General features: G+C 40.8%; 1 protein-coding gene across 1 annotated transcript in view; it reads left to right on the forward strand.

Annotated features, from left to right (window-relative positions):
* Positions 1-18,214, forward strand: part of PAM (peptidylglycine alpha-amidating monooxygenase) — a 272,140-nt gene that overhangs the window by 108,197 nt on the left and 145,729 nt on the right. Inside the window, exons 3-4 of the mRNA XM_081089059.1 lie at positions 15,057-15,516; positions 16,491-16,611. Of these exons, the coding sequence (XP_080945185.1) occupies positions 15,428-15,516; positions 16,491-16,611 (210 nt within the window). The 5' untranslated portion in view covers positions 15,057-15,427. The remainder of the gene's footprint in view (positions 1-15,056; positions 15,517-16,490; positions 16,612-18,214) is intronic.

The raw sequence follows: 18,214 nt of genomic DNA on the forward strand, positions 1-18,214 counted from the left end.
TCACATAGCACATTTCAATTTTAAAAGGTTTTAGCAATTATGTTACATTTTTATGTTAGTATTCCTATAAAGAAATAGGCAGGTATTACTAAAAAGAATCTGTTCGTCCCATTTAAATCCCAGGTACCTAGTTGGCTTTACCATTTTATATTTATTTGTTCCTAGAAAATATCTAACTGGTTTTGGGATAGTAAATGCATGTTATTTACCTCCACCACTGATGTTTTTGTGCAGTTGGTTCCACAAGCCTGCTTCTTTAGAGTTTAAGCCATGCAAATGAATTTGAGGCCAGGACATCGTTACCTGTCAGTGCCAGTATCCAATAAATGTTCCCTAATAATCTGGACATAGCACTGGTAATTTCCTTGAAATATAAATTGTTTTTCACAATTACTAGAGCACATCTCAAATGACTTAGGTTAAGATTTTATTTACATTTTTGCTGAATGATGGAGTTACTGTTTTTGCTCTTATTTTTAGCATTAGGAAGAGTGTTTAAATTTGGATCTTTTAGTCCTGTGCCCCTATCCCCGTCCCCCCCCGCCCCCCCGCAGCTACTCAGTAATTCAGTGTCTGCCATCTGCAGATGTTGTGGTACTCTGAAACTACTCAAAGGTGAGATATAAGAATGAGCAGTGAAAAATTAGAAAAATAAAAGAAATATGTTAAAATGTATCTATTGATAATGTCAGTGGACAAAAGGGATCTGTTTGCCTGCATGCATCAAAGCCCAGTAAGACAAGAACAGGGATACTTTTTAGGAAGTGGCTCACTTCTGGAGTCACAGGTGAGCTCACGCTTAAAGACCTGGCTCCCTGATGGCTTCCAGGGGAAAAAAGAATTATTCATGGTGATTAAGGGAGTTAGGGTCATGGTCAGGGTCCTGCTCTCTACTGATTGTTAGGTGCTAGGATGGAGTAGCTGATCAGCGCATCTGCTCCTAGTGTCAGCCATGGTGTTACTTGTCTCCTTTCTAAGCTTTTCTGGGCCTGGATGTTATCTTTAGTTTGATCTAAACTTTGCCGCCGGGGTCTACAGACAGGTTTTGTTCCTAAGATTATTTGATGCTGATCAGAACCTCATTGTCCTGAGGGCTTAATGATGAAAGAGGTGGATGTGCAAGGCAGAAGGAGACAGGTCAGTCTGGGTGCTGCATCAGGCCAGTTGGAAGCAAAAGGAATGAAAGGAGAAAAGGTCATGTTAAAGAAATGAAGTTTTTATGAGGTTACAAGAAAGCGGAATAGGAAACCCTAACAAGAATTTATATCTCCTCAGATTATTTTGTTTCTCATGCTAGCCCCACGGTAGTGCATTTATCAACATCCCCTGATTATACAGGAGGAAACCAAAACTCAGAAATGTCAAGTGAATACTGTAATGAGACTTAGAACCATGATTTCTGGTTTCAAGTGCAAGTCTGCACTCCATGTTACACCGCCTCTTGGCTCAGAATGAGCTGGAGGAGGGAGATTTGATGTGGAGCCCGAGTCACTGGCAGAAAGTGGGTATTGTGTGATGGGAAACATGCCTTGCAGTTATGTATACTATTGATTTCAGTTACATATGGAATAAAGTGTAGATTCATTTAAAGTGTTACTGAATCAATAATAGTATTTATCCTTTACATATATTTTAATAAACATGTATTAGATGTATAGCTTCCATCCAGTATAACTTGGAGGTTAATAGCTCCTACTGCTAAAATCAGCCAATGTCAAGCAAGTGCCTTAACCTCTCTGTGCCTGTTTTCTCATCTGTAAAGTGGGGATAGTATTATTGGTCATAGGATATTGTGAGAATTAAAAGAAATAATACACAAAATATTTAAAATGCTGCCTGACATATAGCAAATACTCGGTAATATTAAATATCATTTTCATTTTCGTATACAGTGTAAAGGAACATGAAGTTGTATGATTTTTAAAAAGGATTTTCATACTTCAAAGATAGGTGTCAATTCTTCATACTGTACTGCCTGTGGGCCTCCTTATCTTGGTTAAAATTGGCAAAAACAATTGGGCTATTTCACATTTTTCTGTGACTTAAAAACTCAACTTTTAGTATGCTAGAACTCAGGTGAGGGCATATAACTTCAAAAATGGAGAGAGAAGGCAAATAAAGTCAGCCAGGCAGTGATACCCCTGGGCTGAGCCCAGTGTGTCCTCCAGCCTGCAGGATCATGGCTCTCATGGTTTCCTCAGCTCTCGCTTTCAGTTCCAGGGTCTAGCACAAATCACTATAGCAGTGGTTCTCAACCTTCCTAATGCCGCGACCCTTTCATACAGTTCCTCATGCTGTGGTGACCCCCAACCATAAAATTATTTTCGTTGCTACTTCATAACTATAATTTTGCTACTATTATGAATTGTAATGTAAGTATCTGATATGCAGGATGTATTTTCATTGTTACAAATTGAACATAATTAAAGCATAGTGATTAATCACAAAAACAATATGTAATTATATATGTGTTTTCCGATGGTCTTAGGCGACCGCTGTGAAAGGGTCTTTCGACCCCCAAAGGGGTCGTGAACCACAGGTTGAGAACTGCTGCACTATAGGGTACCTTGTAAAGAAAATTAAAAATTGGGGAAGAGCAAGCCAGTCGGTAAGCGCTTTGTTAAAATAAACCACTTCTTCCTAAACTCTGGACAGCAAGAAACAGTTTAGTAGCAATGAAATAAACTCGCCACCTATTTGTGCACCAGTATCAAAGACTTCAGCAAACATAAGAATGCTTTGATCTTCTTCAGCCAGAGGAAAATTATGAAGCTCTTCATTGACAGTTCATGGGGAGTTTGGGGACACCAATCAAAGAAAACTCTTATTACTATAGACTAGAAATTAAAATATCTGAATACAAACGACTTCAGCATATTGTGCTTTCAATTGGGAATTACATACTTAAACATTCAATTGTCTTTTTATAATTAAGTTAAATTTTATTGTAGCTTCTGTACCCTAAAATAAACGACATTAAAGTGTTTTTATGCAACGGTGTTGCTTTGTTAATGGCTTTGACATTATATAGTTGAGACGGAATGAGGGGGCAATGTGTAGTGTATATTACATAGGATCCCTCTATGTTTCTGTAAACTCAATTGAGCAGAATTATATAAATACTAGAGGCCCAGTGCACAAAAATTTGTGCACTTGGGGGGGACGGGGGGGGGGTCCCTCAGCCTGGCCTGTGCCCTCTTGCAGTCTGGGACCCCTCGGGAGATAACGACCTGCTGGCTTAGGCCTGCTCCCAGGTGGCAGAGGGCAGGCCCATTCCCTAGGTGCAGCCCCTGGTCGGGCTCAGAGCAAGGCTAATTGGGGAGTTGGGGCGCCGCCCCCTGTCACACTCAAGGCAGGGTCTATGGGGAGGTTGCGGTGCCACCCCCTGTCACGCACAGAGCAGGGCCCATCAGGGGGATTGGGGCCTCTTACCCTGTCACGCACAGAGCAGGGTCGATCAGAGGGTTGGGGAGCTCCCCCCGTCACGCACAGAGCAGGGCCTATCAGGGGGTTGGGGAGCTCCCCCCTCTCACGCACAGAGCAGGGCCCATAGGGGAGTTGGGGCACCGCCCCCTGTCACACACAGAGCAGGGCGGATCTGGGGGTTGGGGCGCCGCCCTCTATCACCCACAGAGCAGGGCTGATCAGGGGGTTGGGGCGCCGCCACTGTCACACTCAGGGCAGGGCCAATGGGGAGGTTACGGCTCTACCCCATCACACACAGAGCAGGCCCCTTGGGGGGGGGGGGTGGCGCCACACCTTGTCACACACAGAGCAGGGCTGATCAGGGGGTTGGGGCGCCGCACCCTGTCACACACAGAGCCGCAGGGCGATCAGGGGTTTGGGGAGCTCCTCCCGTATCAGGCACAGAGCAGGGCTGATCAGGAGGTTGGGGCGCCTTCCCCTGTTACGAACAGAGCAGGGCGGATAGGGAGGTTGTGGCCCTGACCCCTCTCACACACAGAGCCGCAGGGCGATCAGGGGGTTTGGGCGCTGCCTCCTGTCACGCTGATCCCGGTGCCAGGAGGCCTCTTGGCTCCGCTGATCCTGGTGCTGGGAGGCCTCGTGGCTCCGCTGATCCCGGTGCTGGGAGGCATATTACCCTTTTACTATATAGGATAGAGGCCTGGTGCATGGGTGGGGCTGGCTGGTTTGCCCTGAAGGGTGTCCTGGATCAGGGTGGGGGTCCCCACTGGGGTGCCTGGCCAGCCTGGGTGAGGGGATGATGGCTGTGTGCAGCTGGTCACACACCCTTCAGGGTGGGGCCTCTGCTGCTGAAAGCAGGTATCTGGCTTGTTTGGGTTCTATAATCGAAACAATGTATAACTCCAGCTCTGAGATCCCAGCTCGCTGAAAGCAGGTTTCTGGGGTTTTGTTTAGCTTCTATATTTGTTACAATGTTTCAAATTGCAGGCTCAGAGGCCGGCAAGGCAGGCGGGGAACGTTGGAGTCCTCCGTCACTGAAGCAAGCAAGCCTCATGTTAGTTTCAAGCTGCCTGGCTGCCGGCCGCCATCTTGGCTGGCAGTTAATTTGCATATCACCCTGATTAGCCAATGGGAAGGGTAGCGGTCGTACACTAATTACCATGTTTCTCTTTTATTAGATAGGAAGAGAATGTTTTGACAGTTTTTTTATGATCTTAAGGAAAAATTCCCATAAGTTTTTCAATTATATGATAGCCTTATATTATTGTAGATTTCACTTTAAGTTCTATAATTATACAGCTAAGAGACTTAAAAGAAAGGATAGCAAAACTTTTACAATAGAAAGGGGTTTGTTTATGGGCATTTTATTATAAGGATTTGAATATTTGAAATGGGAAACATATTAGTAAATATCACTTGAAAATATGATTCTTCTATGGGAGGAAATAGTTCTGTGTGAGTAGCACAAGGAAAAAAAAAAGTTCAGTGTTATTTTTGAGTGAAAATGTAGACATTTCCTGTAGGGTTTCTACTTATCAAGAAAAAGAATACGTATTTTGTAATTGCATGTTCTGGATCTGAACCAGGTTTCCTGTGTAGTTCACAGCTCCTGCCTCTGAAGTCACCAAGAGGCATTTAATAAAGTATGAATTAAAATGCTTCAGGAATAACTATGCCCAAGGATGTGGAATCATAAACAGGAAAAAACTCCTGCAAAAGAGACCAGCTCATTAAAAATGTGTTGATTAACTGCAAGAAAGGCAGATGCCCACCTTCAGACCTCATCCATCTAAGCGCAGTGCCTGGCACTACGTTACACTTAAATGCAATACTCTCCCACCCTCCCTACTTCTACACTAACTTCCTCTTAGAAATAGAAGAAAATAATAATGCAAAGACCCACAGAGGAAGCACTACAAAGGTAATGCAAAAGGTCTTTCAGTACCTAAGTCAGTGGGTCACGCCACGATTCAGACTTCATTGAACCAACAACCTAGACATTTGAAATTTAGTCAGGTCTTGGGTATTAGTTTCAAACTAGTTTCTCAAAAAACTTCACTGAAGAGGAGCAAGAGCTTCTTAATTTTTGAAGTGGCATGTGGTGGTGATAGCCTATAAGTTTAGGCCCTCATCACTGACTCATCCATGAGTTGGGACAGAAATCACTGGGGACTTAAACTTTGCTAACGTACTGCAGGACAAGGCTAATGGCCCGTCTCCTCCCTCCCCCCCTCAACCACCCAACCTGCCCCCCCCCCCCCGCCACACACACACACATGCACACACTCAAGAAGACTTTTTAAAGGAGCAGTGATAACTACAGAAGTGCTTTGTGCTCTTCTTCTGAAACTAAAGTCTATGTGACGTTCTTAGCTTATAAATAAATAAGATGCCCGGTGGGCAAATGAGCAGCATACAAAGGAGCCGTTCTCCCTCTCCCATGTCATCAGTAATGGTTAATGATTTCCTGGGCAGTGCACCAGTCTCCTGAGAACTTCCCAGTGCAGTCCTTAGAACTAAAGATTTGTGCTGATTGGAACACAGGGATCTGTTCTATCTTACATTAACATATGCCAGCACCGAATTTAGATACATGTGTTATGAAGTAACATTTGTATTAGCCCAAGTTGAGAAATTTAATTAAGAATAATGTCTCTTGTTTTTCCCCCCATGGAAGTATTTATAGGACTCAGTGATTTGATGACTAATGGACATATTTAAAGGGCATCTGCTACTTACTGACCATGGAGACAAAAATAAGTAAATAAAATTTGTTACTGTTAGCAAGTTGGTGTGTTGCTTTTTTTTTTTCTCAATAGAATCATATGCTGAATGTTACTGTTATGCCCAGAGTTCGGGGACCCCAAGAATCAACCACCAGGGAGCCTCCTCCGATGCAAAAGCAGAGAGTCTTTATTCAAACTAGTTTGGGCCCCCCGTCAGCCACATTCGCCGACGCAGCGGCAAGCGGCCGAGAGAGCACGCGATTCCCAGGAGAACAAAGGTTATATAGGGCTAGTCATTTGGGTGGGCTTAGGTAAGTGACGTGGGTTACAGAGACTGGTCACTTTGGTCAGGGTCTTTCAGGGTCTTACAGCACAGTGGTCAGGAAGTGACCAACACATTCTAAGGTTTGAGCCATCCCTCACTACGTCCTGATTGGTCAACAGCAACGCATAGGGAACAATTTATGGTATAGCCTTGTTAGGACCTTAGCTGCGTTCCTTGAGCTTTATTGGTCCACTCAGGCGGTGGTTGGGGGAGTTAGGACATTTCTGGCATTCCTGTGGTCACTCCCTGGCCGGGGGGTGGGGGTGGGGGTCAGGCTGAAGACCCAGCTCTACAAGTATGGGGATAGTCAGTTCTGCTTTGTTCTATCAGTTACCACTGAGGTTTTTTTTTAACATATATATTCCAATAGACACGCAACCAATTTGACTTGCAAGGGAAGGACACTTCAAATTGGCTGCATGTTAAAAGGGATGAGTCTAAACCAGTGATTTTCAACCGTGTGACCCAAGAATTTTTAAAATAATGTAATACCTGGCTATTTAGTCAGGGGCACTGATCTCTTTCCCTTAGATTGTCACATACACAAATGGGAACAGCCAACATAACAATAACTGTCCCGTGTGAATGCATAAAAATTATACCTAATTTTTTCTTTTTGTCAGACCGGCAAAAAATGTATTTTTTTTGGTGTGCCACCGAATTTTAGTAATTAGTTTATGTGCGCCATGAGATGAAGAAGGACAAAAATTGCTGTCTAAACAAATCCACGTGCAGAAGCTGCCCTTCCATGTGGTGTGCCTTGCTAATGAAGATGAACAGAGCCTTAAGAGAAAAGAAGCAGCAACTTAGTGTAACCAAGTGTGGCCAGCTCTGTGCTATAGACATGCTGAGGTTGGCCTCACATTAAGAAGGTTATAACTCTGGAGTCACAGCACAGATGATTTTAGGGTACAGCTAATAATGTTACTGAGGAAAGATGGCCACCTGTATAAACAAAAACAAATGAACAGACTGACAGCTGTGCCTCAGAGCTGAGTGGCAGTTCAGATGACTGCCCTGGGCTTCAGGATCTGGGTGCGAATAGGGAGCGGTGGGGACTGTGGTGCTCCGCAGATGGCTGGCCCTGTCTAAGGAGGAGGACATTTGCTCAGCTAATGGTTGCCGTATGCAAATGGAGGTCTGGTGATGCCAGATTTCACAACTCTTCAAGAGACACTGGAAATCTTGGTTTTATGTGAAATCTTCATTTTGAAATGTTTACTCAGAATTCAAAATCAGGGGAGGAGTTGGGGACAATTCTTACAAGCCAAACTAGACCTTGTTTTTTATTAGATTTAGACCCTAGTCATAGATCTTCAATTTGTTCTTTTTGAGTTATCTAAATGAGTAATGTTGATAAGGTTGTAGAAGAAATGTTCATGCTTCCTAATATGTGAATGGGAAAAAAAAGACGGTTACTTATAGCTAAATAGTGAAGGGGTTTAACTATTAACTATTAGACGTCAGCTTGCCTGTATTTATATCCTGGCTATATACCCTAGGCAAGTTACCAAGTCCCTTTGTGTCCACTTTCCTCTTCAGTAAAATGGGAATGATAATGGTACAAATGTCATACAGTTTTTTCAGGATTCAGATGAGCTAATATCCATATACAGTGCTTGGTCGTAATTGCTTAATAAATATTGACAATTATTATTTTACAATATGATCATATTCAGGATTAGAAAACTGTGGTACATCTACACGATGGAATACTATGCTGCTTTAAAAAAGAAGGAACTCTTACCATTTGCAGTGACATGGATGGAACTGGAAAGCATTATGCTAAGTGAAATAAGCCAGTCAATGAAGGAAAAATGCCACATGATCTCACTCATTCATGGATAATAGAGACCATTATAAACTTTTGAACAATAATAGATACAGAGGCAGAGCTGCCTCAAACAGATTGTCAAACTGCAGCGGGAAGGCCGGGGAGGGTTGGGGAGCAGGAGGGAGGGGGGTAAGAGATCAACCGAAGGACTTGTATGCATGCATATAAGCCTAACCAATGGACATAAGACACTGGGGGGTAGGGGAGGCCAGGGGATTGTCAAGGGCTGGGGAAAAAAACACATATGTAATACCCTTTGTAATACTTTAAGCAATAAAAATAAATAAAATAAAATAAAAACAAAAAACAAAAAAAACCCCAATATGATCATATTCAGGGGATTTGCCTTTTGTTGTACTTTATAAAAAATACCCATTGTCAATGTACTGAGCCTGTTCTGTGTTGAAGAATCTGAGTTGAAAAGATAGCTTCTGGAGTCTGCAAGCCAGTATTTGAATCCTTGTTCTACTGCATTGTAACCAGAGAAAATTACCTAATTTTTCTAAACCTTAAATCCCTCCTCTGTAAAATGGGAAAATAAAGTCAAAAGAACCTACCCTGGCCAGGTGGCTCATTTGATTGGTGCGTCATCCTATATATCAAACAGGTTGCAGGTTCAATTGCTGGCCAAGGCACATACATACCTAGGCTGTGGGTTTGATCTGTGGTTGGGGCATGTATGAGAGGCAACTGATTAATGTTTCTCTTTCACATTGATGTCTCTCTCTCTCTCTCTCTCTCTCTCTCTCTCTCTCCCTCCCTCCCTCCCTCCCTCTCTCCCTTTCTCTCTCTCTCTAGAATCAATAAAAATATATCCTCAGGTGAACATTTAAAAAAAGTCATAAGAACTCGGTGAGATAATGTGCACAAAGTCAATGCCTGGCATATAATCAATACATATTACTTGCTGTAATGATTTCCCCTCATTCTTTAGAAGTTCCGTATTTGCAAACTATTTTAGGAGATTTATGTCTCATTACATGTATTTGAAGGGAATTACATCACATTTGACTTACAAATTAAGCTTCATCTTTCTGAACAATATTACGACAATGGCACTCAACCAGGGTGATTTTACCTTCCAGAAGACATTTGGCAAAGTATGGTCGAGACATTTTTGGTTGTCACAGCTGAAGAGAGTGCAACTGGAAGCTAGTGGGTAGAGTTCAGAGATCTGTTAAACAGTCTATAATACACAGGACAGTCTCATATAGCAAAGAATTATGCAGTCAAAATATTTCTAGTGCTGAGCTTAAAAACCCTGCATTACAGCTACACAAGCACCATACAATTTAGTTTTTAAAGTTCTTGCCAAGCAAAAAAAGAATTATTTTTTCAAAACATCACATTACATGTAAATTGAAATCTGTAGAGTCACATTTGATAAAATATTTTTAAATGTACACATATGTATATATGTGTAAAATCCCATTTTCTTCTGGTTACAAAAATAATATAAGCTTTTGAAAGTTAAAAGACTTTTAAAAGTCTTTAGAACTAAAGCATCTATATATATAAAAGGCTAAGCGACCAGCCAGCTGGCCAGTGGTATGATGCACACTGACCACCAGGGGGCAGATGTTCAAAGCAGGAGCTGCTGAGCAACAGCAACTTTGCAGAGTGCCCTCTAGCTCCTGGACCCCTTGGGGGATGTCGGACTGCCGGTTTGGGCCCTATCCCCACAGGCCAGCAAGGACACCACCTGCCAGAAGGACCCCATTCACTCTGCAGATACCCTTTGAGCCCTGTTGCTGCCCCAGTTGCGGCCAGCCAGGGAGGGACCTTGGGAGGTTGGCTCCAATGTGTGTCCGGCCCATCTTGTCCAGTCCCGCCCTGCTGGCCACCTTCTAATTAGTTTCCTTTCAATGTGCATGAATCCATGCACCGGATCTCTAGTATAGATAGGAAGTAAAAGTCCTCCCTTTTCCCCAGTTCTCCCCATAGAAAACCATTGGAAATACAATTAGGTTATATTACTTTCGATTTTTAAATGCATGTGGATACTGTTTTATAATTTCACTTTTAAAAAAATAATGTCTTTCTTTTCTGTTTCTAACAATTTAGTTCTAAAGCTGTTATGTGAGGTGGAGCAAGGTAGGGCTTTAAGCAGTGACCTGGCCTGGGGTATGGAGTCCACCTCGGGTAAGGAGGGCATCAATGTGGTGGGGCTGGTGCCCTGGAAGAGGGTGTCACAGTCCAAACAGAATAAAGAGCGTATCTGTGTGTGTCAGCAGCCCAGGGTAGGGTGTCAGCAAAGGCCAAGTCGGAGAGGGAACCCTAGGGCAGGGTTTTGAAGCCAGATGAGAGAGGGAGCAAAAAGCAAGCAAGTGCTCAAAGGATGATGAGACATGTGAAAAGGAACCAAAGCTAGCTAAAAAGAACCACAACTGAGACAATTGGAGTATCAATGTAAGTAATGTAAATACAGTTAGTAACAGATCCAAACCCTTGGAATAAAATAAAAAACATGAGTCCATTATGATATAATAAATAAATGAATACAAGTTTGATGAGAAACAGAGTATTTATAATGTCAAAAGTAACCTCTCCCCCTAAAGATGGTAATTACAAAGGGAAAAATGACTTAGTGGAAATGTCAGTAATATACCACCTTAATCAAATGATCAAAATGGTATCAGTAGTAATGAGACAAAATCGAAGTTGTACCAGCTAATACGATGCTATGGTAGCCAGCTTCCAAGAAGATGATCCTTGTGTCCTAGTATTCATGCCTTGGGCTAATCTCTGTCCACACTGAGTGGCCTTGACCTGGGTAACCAATAGGATATCACAGAAACTATGTGACTTCTGACGTTAGGTCCTAGGAAACATTGCTCACTCGTGGGGGAGCCAGCTGCCATATTGTAAGGACACGCAAGCTGTCCTAGAGAGAAGGCCACATAGTGAGGAGGTGTAGTTTCTGCCGCTCACTGCCACTCACTTGCCAGCCATGTGAGTGAGTCACCTGCAAGCACATCCTCTAGCCCCTCAAACCTTCCGATGATTATAGTCCTGCCAACATCTTCACTGCACCCTCATTAGAGAACCACCCTCATTAGAGAACCACCCTCATTAGAGAACCACCCTCATTAGAGAACCACCATTCTGCACATAGAGCGTGCCAAATAATGTTTATGGTTTTCAGCTACTAAGTTTTGGAATAACTTAATATGCAGGTTTGGACACTGATACAGATGTAGTGAGATATTCCTGCCAGGGATGTACAGCCCGAATCTAGTCCTGATGAAACAGAAAACAAACACTAGTCAAGAGGCATTCTGAACAAACGTTGGCCTGAAGTCTTCCATAGAATCAAGGTCATACAAGTTAAAGACAGACTGAGAAGCTGTCCTGCAATGAAGGAGGCTGGAGACACGAGGATTTTACATGCAATGCTTGATTCTGGGTTCGTTTGGTATAAGGGACTTTATAGGGACAGTTGGCAAAGTTTGGAGACTGATGATTAGTAGATAGTAATATGTGAGCCTGCATATTTTTATTTTGGTGGCTGTATTGTGGTTATTTTAGTGGGACGTACTTTAGAAAATACACACTGAAGCATTCAGAAGTGATGAAGCATCATCAGGCCAGCAGTTCACTCTCAGATAATTAAAGAAAAAAGTTCTCCACTTGCAACTTTTCTGTAAGTTTGAGAGGGTTGAAACATTTTTTAAAAGTATGCAAAAAAAGAAAAATATAGAACAGTTTTAAAAATACGTTTTTAAAGGGATGTATAGTATTCAAGTTTTGTATCAAAAATGAGGAATCTGAATCAAAGAGAGGCTGGGTCCTCAGTGGTTTCACAAGGCTAGTCAATGGTGGAGCCAGGAGGCAAGGTATAGTTTTTCTTTGGTTTACAAGCTCTAAGCCACTATGCTATCCTGGTTTTCTCTTGTTGAATAAATAAATCAATGAATGAATGTTCAATATATTTATTTGATTCTTTGACCAGTTACAAAATTCAACTCTTTGGGGGTTTCTTTTTTTTTTTTTTTTCCAAATGAAAATGGAAAGGAATGGACGGCTTACTTTGTAAAAGCCAAATTAGCTTATGGTCCTCTATACCAGGCTTGACTGCACTATGTAATAGTACTGCTCCTGGAATTAATATCCGTACAGGTATAAACTGTAAATGGTTCGTACTAAGAATTTATGCATCTCTAAACAGAATATTTGCTTTGTATTACAAATAAAATAGTAAATCTGGATCTACAGCTGGAGTCTAGGAGGCAGAACCTATATTGCATTACTTATTTTTTAAACACATCCTCTGCTCCCACCTGTACTCCTGTGCCCTGTCCTTTCCTGTGTCCAGGAGTGCCCATGCCCATCTCCTACAGTGGAAACCCCACCACCCTCCACACTCCCCTCAGTAGCCACCTCTTCCACGGAAGACTGCTCTACCTTTCTGTTCTTTCTTACCCTCCTCTTGAAGGTTGAAACGATCTTTCCTACCTCAAAATTCCCTGAATCCTTTTTACAGTACTCTTTTTATAACATTGTAAACATACCTTATATTAATTGTGTCAAGTCCTCATCTCCCATAATAGGCTATATTCTCTTTTAGTTTTATTCATTTTATAAAACCCCAACATATTATGATATTTTATACAGAATATGGAATTACATATGTGTTTTAACGAGGGAATAAATTATTTCAAAGAAATATATTTGAATTTTTTAAAATCCTACATCAGAAGACTACTAAATTGTTTTCAATATTATATATTTAAAAATGATCAGGAATTATAAAATAACAAATGAAATGGTTAGAAATGATTTTTTTTCATCTGATGATTTGTATTTTGTTTACAAGTCATCAAGTACCAAGAAGCATAATTGGCTTTCATTCCTATAAGACCTTGTGTTTAGTTCATGGCTGCAAATATCAGCTTTGCTTCCACCCACAACTTCACTTTTCTTTTAGTAGGTGCTTTGGCACATCAAAGGTAATAAAATCAATCAGAGATAAGTGGAATTTTTTTTCAAAGGCTAGTACTTAAGATGTGTTCCTGTTAAAGAATTTCAATACTAAATTTGTTTTCAAGTGTTTGTATAATACCAAATTTCTCTGCCAACTGGAAAGACTGCCCTTGAATCTTGTTCTGCATGAAATAATAAAATATTACCCTTTCTCCACATATACTTAAAAACAAGAACTTCAAGGAATGGTTAAGTATTTTCATCAGACAGGATTTTACTTTGTTGCTGGCATAGCCTTCAGGCCAGTTGTTTCTATTCCTCTTTAAGGAGTTCTTTCCTTTACCCAGGGTCTGGGACAAAGCTGAAGTGTTTTGTTTTTTCTTTTTTTCTTTTTCTTTTTTCCTTTTTCTTTTTCTTTTCTTTCTTTCTTTCTTTTTTTCCTGAAAGTTCTAATAGCAAACCAAAGAGAAAGTTCAAACAAATATCATTAGTCTTTTAAAAATATCATTGCTTATGTAAATTGACAGTGGTCCTTGGGTGCTGCTGAGTCCCAAGCATCTTTGGATTGGTTGGATATTCTGTCATGTTTTATCTAGAAAGCTTTGACCATGAAGTCTTCACGTTTAACTTTAGTTTCTGCTTTTTCGTTTTAGTTTGGGGTTTTTTTTGTTTGTTTTTTAGATTAGCTTCACTATCTTGTGATTTCCTGAGGAGAGTTTAGAGGCTAATGTATTATTGTGGAGCACTTCTATATGATCTTACTGATGTTTACTGATGTTATTCATCTGGCCATTGGATTTGAGGTTTCCCAAACTATAATCAGTGATTAAAATTAAACTTTAAGAAATCTTTATGATATTTTTATGTTGTGAATGATAGATTTGAAAACAATGCTTTCTCACCACAATATACAAACTAGACACATAGTCTGAAATATGTTGAGGACAACAATAATATCAAAACATGCATATTTTAGATTTTAGCCTAGTTGAGTCTCTTCATAAAATGTTGAGATGCTGCACCAGTTCTGCATGGCCTCTTGATCATACCCTTCGTAGATAAATTCATTTGGAGGCCAGCCGAGATTCTCCCTGTTGTTTCTACATGCATTACATTGTAAATTTCCAAACTTTATTCAGGAAAGAATACGTTTTGGGAGGCATACGTTATAAGTAATTATTACTTTGTATATTAGATGGAGAATTATTCAGTTGGCATTTGTATTTCATATATCATGTTAACTGTAGACTTTCGGTTGTCTTTGAAATAATCCTGGGAACTTCAGCGATTGCTTCTGTGGTGCCATTCATGGCAGGGGGTATTCTTCCTCAGATCTGTAGCTCTGTGGTACATAAACATAAACATGCCTTTGTGCTCAACATCTTTCTCTATGTACCCAAGTGCTTTGTCTCTGCTTCTCTTAGCGCCCCCTTTCTTTTGCCCTTAGCCCGTCATTTGCGTAAATAAGTTTGTTTATATTCAGCAGAGAATTAAGTGCATTTTTGATGATAGAAGGGAATGATATAGTAAGTCAGAAGAAATACCGAGAGTGGGATGGAGGAGAGGGAAAAGGGGGGCAAAGTCGGGAGGAAAAGGGAGAGAGTGGGTGTGAGGTAGGAAGAAAGAGCAAAACAGAGACCACTGGGGCTTTGTGAAATCTTGGGGGCTGTTGCGGGGGAGGGAGATCCACTGACCAGCATTTTCCCCAGGCTTGGGCTCAAGCTTGTGAAACTGCGAATGTATTAAAGAACCTCAACTGGGATTTGCCGAGGACAAATGCTGTAATGTGTTAGTCATCCATTATCTGCTTCTATTTTTGCAGTTCCTGAATGATGACTGACGCGGGTTGGTGTGATATCCCTCACAGTCCCTGTCATTCCCCAGTGATAAGGGACGCGCAAGTCTAGCCCCAGCACCAGGGTAAAAAGAAGGAAAAAAAAAAGAAAGAAAAAGCAGCTCTAGAAGGAGGAAAGCTTCCGCTTGCGGACCGGACAAAAGTACCGCCTTCCCACGGTTTCTGGGTGAGGCTAGGGCTCCAGACTCGCCGGGTCCTGCTCGCCGGCGCTCTCCCGGCAGATGGTGCGTGGCCGCCGCAGGACGCCCGCCGCGCCCCGGCCATGAAGTAGCGGCGCTGCCGACGCGGCCCCAGCGCTGCGCTGCCGGCTCTCCCGGCGGGGCCGGAGCGGCGTGGACATGGCTGGCGTTCGGAGCCTGCTACTTCTCCTCCTCGTGTTTCAGAGCAGCTGCCTGGGGTTCAGAAGCCCACTTTCTGTCTTTAAGAGGTGGGTGCGCGTGCTGTTGCTGTGTAAACGGGCGGAATGTTGTTTGGGTGGTGTCTGCATGCTGTTGAAAACTGGGATCACTTTTGGGGACCTGCGTGTCGGAGGAATAGACAAGGCTGCTCTACTTTGCCGAGCTGACTTGGGATTTTAGCACAGTAACTTCTTGTGAAGTCCCCTTTACAGGGAAAAAACAAACACAAACCCACTGTAGTGTCAGCCAAGCTGCACTGGCTTTCAAAACTTCAATTAGAAGTTGTGATTTCCAATACAGATCGCTCCCTCTTGGGGAGATATTTCAGAAACTACATCTAGGCGTTTAGACTTGAATGCCTTCTTTTATAATAGCTGGAAGAATAAAATATCAATATAGGTAAGTGGTGGGGAGAATCAGATCATGGGCTGTAAGAGCTCACGGGAGAGCACTGGGCTGTAGACACTCTCCTCATAATTACCATATTAAATATTTATGCGCTTATACATTTGTAATTCACATCACAGCTCCCCCCACCTTCTATTCTGCCTCCTAGCATTATTATTGTTGTTTTTTGTTTCTGACTAGTAATATGAGGCACTCATAAAATACTCACAAAAATGTTACTAGGTTATAGTTAATATTTCTTCCATTAGAAAATGGCCAGGTCTGTGATAACTTCTAATTTATTAATACTGTATTTTCATTAACTAGAAACAAATAAGTAATCTGACAAGTTTTTATTGAATTGAGTTTTAAATGTAACCTGCTTGTTTGCTTTGATTACATTTTGTTTACAAGTTAGACATATATTGCTCATGGACTATAAAGTCCAATTCTGAGAATGTTTTAGAATATTGTGTAGTTATCACATCTTTTTACCTGGTCTAAATCAATAATCTTTAATTTTACAGTCATAGAATCCCTTTCTTTTTTCTTTCTCATTTCAAGTTAAAATTCCATTATGTTCAAAGATACTGAAATTATTATTATTTTTTTTAAGGTTTAAAGAAACTACCAGATCATTTTCCAATGAATGTCTTGGTACCACCCGGCCAGTAACTCCAATCGATTCATCTGATTTTGCATTAGATATTCGAATGCCTGGGGTCACACCTAAACAGGTGAGGGGAATTCTATATTTTATTATTCACTTATTCTATGTACAATTTATTGTTAAAGCAAAGAAACTGCATTTATAGCAGTAGTAACTTCTTTAAAAATAGGCATTTGCTTTCAAGACTCCTTAGGGCTAGAACAATTGACTATTATAGAGAGGAGTACATCTTTCAAGGTAAATACAGTATTTCAGTTAAATTTTTTTTTCAAAAATTTTACTCATATTGTTAATATGAGTAAATTTACGTTTTGAAATTCTCAGTGGATTCATAGCCTCTGTACTGCAACATGTAGTATGTATTAAAATATGAAAAATTTATTCTAATAAAAGGAAATGATATTGAGCAGCTACATCTAAGAGTTTACTTTGTTTAAATACCCTTCTATCGCAGCCACAGGTTAAGAGCCAAAGTATGTGTTTACTGCCAAAAATCTGAAAAACAAAATATTTCACACTTTAAAAGTTAAGAGAATTGTTCATACAGGTGGTGGATTGTAAGTGTTCCATAGCACAATTTGCTTGTTTTAAGAGATGTATTGTGAAGAAATGATTGGAGAACTCATGCAAGCGTCACATATAGCATTTTGAGTAGAACTAGGTTGTGGCGAGGGCTTACCCTGTTTTAAGTATACACAAGAAGCTCAAACTCACTTCTCTCATGTGTTTAAGGTGTTTCATTAAGCATGAAAAGGCCAGAATTAATTATGCTTTGCAAGCAGGCAGTGCAGGGATTTATTTGTGCCATTAAAAGATAGTCCTCTCCTTTCTAAGGGCTGCAGCAACAGGGATCTGTGTGTTACAGAACTGCAGTGGCTGATGACTCACAGTTGCAGATAAAATTCGATTTTTCTTGTCTCTTTAAGTACTGAGAAAATAAAAGTCTTCTTCTTACTGGGGAGAATTCCTTTGAAGCAGACATTCAGAAGCTTGAGAAAATATACATAGTCCTCTGTGGGGGGACTAAGGACTGACATTCATTTATTGCGATACCTGTATATGATCTAACGATCTATAATTGACTTCTTTTACTACTCTGAAAATTACTCTCACTCCCCTAACCCCTGCCCATACTCAGGTGACCAGCCAGATGACTTTTCTGTATGTTCAGTTGTTAATGTTCTGGCCTTTAATTCCATAAGGTCTTTATTTAATATGTAGTCAGAAGAGCTGTCATGAGGTTGGGAATAGGAGAGATTGACAGTTGCTCACTTGTGAAGTGTGCTTCTTATTGTCTCTTCTCATTTTTAAATGATTTTCCTCCTATATTTGCCTAACTGACTTTATATTACCTTTTTTTAAAAACCACTGTTATCTTTTGCACCTTTTTTCCTCCCAAGAATATCATTATTTTCTCAAGTAGTCATTTGGTTCATTATTCTGGGGTTTTTTTTTCTTCTCATTATTTGATAGTAAGAACATTTAAATTACGTAACAATCATAATAAGTAATTGTGTTGGGGTCAATATTCTCAGAAAGAGTTCCTAGAGGAATTCATTGTAAAAAAAAAAATGTAGAGGAGCACCATTTTCATAAAGTAAAATGTGTTTACTCATTTTTATAATTACCAAAATAACTCCATGGAAAAAGAATATATATTTAGTAAATTA

Source organism: Myotis nattereri, assembly GCF_964212035.1.
Source record: "Myotis nattereri genome assembly, chromosome: 4".
NCBI lineage: Eukaryota > Metazoa > Chordata > Mammalia > Chiroptera > Vespertilionidae > Myotis > Myotis nattereri.